Source organism: Fragaria vesca, linkage group LG3, assembly GCF_000184155.1.
Source record: "Fragaria vesca subsp. vesca linkage group LG3, FraVesHawaii_1.0, whole genome shotgun sequence".
Classification (NCBI taxonomy): Eukaryota; Viridiplantae; Streptophyta; class Magnoliopsida; order Rosales; family Rosaceae; genus Fragaria; species Fragaria vesca.
The window spans coordinates 21,509,670-21,514,937 of NC_020493.1; the positions used below are offsets into that span (position 1 = coordinate 21,509,670).

The window sequence follows — 5,268 nt, forward strand, 5'->3', positions numbered from 1 at the left end:
TTTACAAGTCAAACGATTCAATTCAAACAGTGATTTCTAGCATTCACCATGAGTTTGATTGTGTCAAGTCTAAGAAATCACTTTCCAAACTTTTAGCAAATTATTTAATTTCCTCCTAATCCCAGTTCACAGTTTGTCTCTTTGTGCAGGTGGAACTCCTCCTTCCTCCTATATATACCCCAGCCCTCCTCTTTTCCTCTCATCATTGACATTACCTCCCTTAGCAACCATCATTTCCAGTTCTTCACCATCCTTCAGTACAGAAGAGAATTCACAAAGAGAGAACCAGAGAGAGTGGTGCTACATTTTTATGGAGAAAATTGCTTCTACTTTGATATACATATTTATCTCTCTCTCAGCTCTGTTCTTATATCACTGCATAAAGAAACAAAAGAGAACATTTCTGCATAAGGCTAAGCTTCCCCCAGGCTCAATGGGGTGGCCTTGCATAGGAGAGACCCTGCAAATGTACTCTATGGACCCAAACATATTCTTTTCCACAAAGCAGAAGAGGTTTCTAATCAATTACCAACCTCTGATCATAATTTCATGTTTACATCGGATATTGCATGGATTTATCCAACTTGTTCTGCTTTACTTGTTCATCAGGTATGGAGACATATTCAAAACCCACATACTTGGCTGTCCTTGTGTCATGTTGGCAAGCCCTGAGGCCACAAAGTTTGTGCTGGTTACTCATGCTCACCTATTCAAGCCCACATACCCGAAAAGCAAGGAGAAGCTGATCGGCCCTTCTGCTTTGTTCTTTCACCAGGGAGATTACCACAGTAGTCTTAGGAAGCTCATTCAGAGCTCTCTGTCTCCAAACCCCAACACTATGCAGAAACTGGTTCCTGACATTGAAGCTTTAGCCATTTCTGCCTTGGAATCATGGGCTGCAGCCGGAACTGTCATCAACACCTATCATGAAATGAAGAAGGTACATGAAATTTTGGACCCTCCATATTTGATTAATTACATGAGTTAAAGTAGTCTTCTGCACCAACACGTTTACTTACGTCGTTTTGCTCATGTATGCTTATGTCGGCTTATCTTGGTTTTGCCACTGGTTCTAATGTATCTGTCCTTCCATTGTCGTCTGCAGTTTGTGTTTGATGTCGGCTTTCTTGCCATTTTTGGCCGATTGGATGATACTTACAGAGAGAAGCTCAAGCAGAACTACCACATGGTAGACAAGGGTTACAATTGTTTTCCAACAAACATGCCAGGCACTGCATATCACAAAGCTCTCTTGGTAAGCAAAATCAACTCTATCGGTATAGTTATATGTATGTAGTACATGTTAAAGAGATTTTAATTTGACAATGCCTTTTGTTTCTTCCACTTTCTTCTTAATCATCAAAGGCGAGGAAAAGGCTTAGTCAGATTCTGAGACAGATAATTTCTGAGAGGAAGGAAAAGAAAGTACTGCAGAAAGATCTCTTGGGTGATTTGCTGAACTTTCAAAATGAAAAGGGGCAAAACTTAAGCGAGGATCAAATTTCCGATAACATCATTGGAGTGCTGTTTGCAGCCCAAGACACTACAGCTAGTGTTCTAACATGGATTCTGAAGTACCTCCATGATAACCAAAACATTCTTGAAGCTGTGAAGGTAAGGATTCCACAGAAGTTAAAACTTTCATGCAAGTTATGCATGCGACAGATTGTTATAGATATTGTGTATACTAAGCTGTTCTATTTTGCAGGCTGAGCAGAAGGCAATATGTGATGCAAATGATGGGTGTAAGAGATCATTGACATGGGCACAAATCAGAAATATGCCGCTTACACATAGAGTAAGCCCAACTCAAAGAAGGCTCATCAGCTCATGTGGTCAAAATTTTTAATAGCTAGAAATTAATAATAACAGCTGAACATGTATAAATTTTCAGGTTATATTAGAGAGTTTGAGGATGGCCAGCATCATATCTTTCGCATTTAGGGAAGCTGTGGTTGATGTTAAATACAAAGGTAAGTACTTACACTCAATTTATGTCATTTAGGGAGAAATTGAGAGAATTTATTCCACTAAGTTTACCCAGTGCTAATCACGTGAAAAAAAATTATGCAGGATATCTCATACCAAAGGGTTGGAAGGTCATGCCATTGTTTAGGAACATACATCATAATCCTGAGTTCTTCTCTGCTCCTCAAAATTTTGATCCATCTAGGTTTGAGGTAGGTGCTGCATTTCACAGAAACAGTTAGTTTTTTTTTTTTCCCGTTTTTCGCTTTAACAAGATGAGAGAATCAAATCGGTTGCCTTTTTTGTTTTTGATCAGGTTTTCATGCCCTGTTCCTAATTTTTTTTTCTGGTTGTGGAGGATAGGTTGCTCCAAAGGCTTATACTTTCATACCATTTGGCAAAGGAGTACATGCTTGTCCTGGAAATGAGCTTGCCAAACTGGAGATGTTCATTTTGATCCACCATCTCGTGACTAGTTTCCGGTACTATGTCCATCACAACTTTCTCACAGAAGACTGATTTTTTTTATTTTTATTTTTATTATCAATAAAGGTGACTTTGAAAAGAAAAATTTATAAGGGTCTTATTTGTTAATTTTCTTCTTTCTGTTTATGGTTTATATTTACAGATGGGAAGTAGTGGGATCACAAAGTGGGATTCAATATGGCCCATTTCCAGTTCCTCAGCATGGACTACCAGCCAGATTTCTGAAAGAACAAGTGAATCCCAAACAAGATTTCCCGACCACTAGTTAAATATGCCTTCCCCACCTAATTCATTTCACCTCCCCATATGCTAAAAGTATTCAATCTTCAACCCTATTGTTTTTGAGATGGGTTTTTCGTTCTCTCTAGAATTATCCCTTCTACATAGAGATCTAGCCCTTGTAATTTTCAAGGAGTAATTTTAGGATTATCCAAATCAATGATTGAGGGGGGTTAAAGTTTTCATATCACTCTATTGTAAGCTTAGCGATATTATTCTTCCATCACTGCTCATTGATGTACTCCACTACAATAAGCAGGACTTATCATTCACCATCATCCATAATTCCATATTACCATAAACGAAAAGGTTTGTTAATAAGCACAAGCGCTATTTCAGGATTGCTCTTGATATTTGGACAACAAATAATTTAAAATGAATGATGAAAGGATGATTAATTGTAAACGACGTATCTCAACATTTGCTCTGAAGATTTCAGTCTATCAAGTTCTCTAGTGAGGTTAACTTGATTGCACGACACTAGCTTCTCTGGATCACACTGGCTCCCATGATCTGCAGTGGTATATTAGCTCAGCCTTTGACTTTTGCATCTTGGATATGGAATGTTGTAGGGGATTCATCTAGTAACTGTCCTATCATGACAAAAGAAAGAAAATTTACTTTTCACTTCCAACTTTTACCATCTTCCGTACTTTGCGCAACATTTCTTACGTAAAATCTAGTGTATAATGTATAGTGTGTACTTACGTATTAGTATGTGCGTATGTTATACTAATTGAGGCATGGGGAAGATCAGTGGAACTAGGCATTGTTCCCCTGATGGGAACTTGCATATTGCTTCACACCATGTTCATTAACTGTGGCCACAAAAATGCCACATGTTGCAAGCCAATAGTGAATAACAGGGATGCCATTCATCAGCAGAAAGCTTTGGATGATTGGTTGATGTAGGATCAAGGCCAGGTAGCCCTAGCCGAGCATGACCAACTCCGACCTTCTAATTGCTAACACATTCTGAAGCCAATATTATTTTGACGGTGGCCCTGAGTTTGATATTTTGTTTAGAGGAGAAATAAAACTGTCCAAGTTCTACAGTAGGGCACCCCTACAGGGACTGACCAAGAAGCATTGATGTCTGCAAATTTCTGACCTATTTATGACCTTCAAGGCTGCAACTTCGAATTCACTGACCGCAGTTCTGCATGCTTCCAATTCTGTACAGAGTCAAACTAACACCAAATGCATGACTAGCATAGAGTGTATTCAGCAAAGTGTATCAAATTCAATAGTACGTACAGCAAACTTCTGGTTTCGGCCAATATGTGACTGCCAGAAGGAAAACTGATCGAAAGGCCCAAAAGTTGTGCTTGATGGCTCTGGTATCAGTCATGTAAAGCTACAAGCATTTCTGCACTACTAGCTATGATTAAACAGTGTATCAAGCACAATGTGCAAGTAAAAGGGAAAGAAAAGCAAGAACAGGGTATTCTAATCAGATCAAACCCCCACCAGAATAACACTGTAGTTCTGTTGTGAGGTTGACACGACTACTGGAATGTGCTTGTGTATTACAAAACTTAGGGTACCAGTGGCGGAAAGGGGAAAATGACATTAGATCATCACATCATTTTCCCACGTCAGAGACGATGGAATCGTCTCACCGTCACTACAAATAATGCACAAATAACACCACAAATGTACCAGATATTCACATGGCACCAGCCACATCATTCATGAATAGAGCATTATCAAGCAAATGTAGCTGTTGTGGGATGAACAGTAGTTAAATAACAACCTTATTGCCTTCAATTCATCATGAAAATAAGTGAGACAATGATATAACTTACGGTGTCAATGAAGATTTCACTTGGTGCAATCCATACCACTTGCATAATCCTCCAAGATACTTCCAATCGTCCATGCCAGCATAATGATGAGGAACTTCATTCTAGTAATCTGTACATTGAATGAATGCCGTTTTCATCAGTCAGAATATAAGACCATCAAGACTTATATTATCATAGTTATTAGTGATAATGATGATAATTAGTTTTGGTACGTAACATATGATGAAGACAATTCAAACAATGTATGTGTTAATCAAACACTAAAGAAGGAAAAAGTCACGCAATTAAGTTACGTGATCCGTAAAAGGTGTCGTGAACAATCTAGATTCAGATCGGCACATAGCATATTTCAATTTGTCATCATTATCAACTATCGTAAAAACATTCATCTTTCTGTAAATAGATCACGACTCAATTTCAGACAGACAAAATGGTATTCATAAACAACCCTTAATGCGTAGATCAGATCGTGAAGCTTGTAATGCACTGACACATCAATAATGGATAGAAGGTAGATCTTCCAGAATTGAACTCGGCTTATAAATAAGCACCTGATGTGAACTCTCCTACTCATAGAGATATTGTGTCCATTCTCTACCAATCTCAGACCTCAACTCGAAAGAGGCAGGAATGTGTACAGTATGAATTTCTGAAGACAAAAGAGACTTCATTATAAACTTCAATTACTTAAGGAACATAAGCTCCAGTCCCTGAACAAACACAATAT

General features: G+C 38.3%; 1 protein-coding gene across 1 annotated transcript; it reads left to right on the forward strand.

Annotated features, from left to right (window-relative positions):
- Positions 1–310: 310 nt before the first annotated feature.
- Positions 311–3,070, forward strand: LOC101294153 (abscisic acid 8'-hydroxylase 4-like). Its single transcript, XM_004294757.1, has 9 exons — positions 311–513; positions 610–940; positions 1,106–1,255; positions 1,366–1,614; positions 1,709–1,798; positions 1,895–1,973; positions 2,074–2,180; positions 2,332–2,450; positions 2,597–3,070. Exons 1-9 carry the CDS (start codon positions 311–313, stop codon positions 2,721–2,723), a joined length of 1,455 nt encoding a protein of 484 aa, XP_004294805.1. The 3' UTR covers positions 2,724–3,070.
- The last annotated feature ends 2,198 nt before the right edge of the window (positions 3,071–5,268 follow it).

Excerpts from the sequence above, each read along its gene's own strand:
- LOC101294153 (XM_004294757.1), top strand. The coding sequence starts at position 311 with ATGGAGAAAATTGCTTCTACTTTGATATACATATTTATCTCTCTCTCA. Across the intron at positions 941-1,105 it reads CCTATCATGAAATGAAGAAG|TTTGTGTTTGATGTCGGCTT; the intron begins GTACATGAAATT and ends TGTCGTCTGCAG. Across the intron at positions 1,974-2,073 it reads GGTTGATGTTAAATACAAAG|GATATCTCATACCAAAGGGT; the intron begins GTAAGTACTTAC and ends AAAATTATGCAG.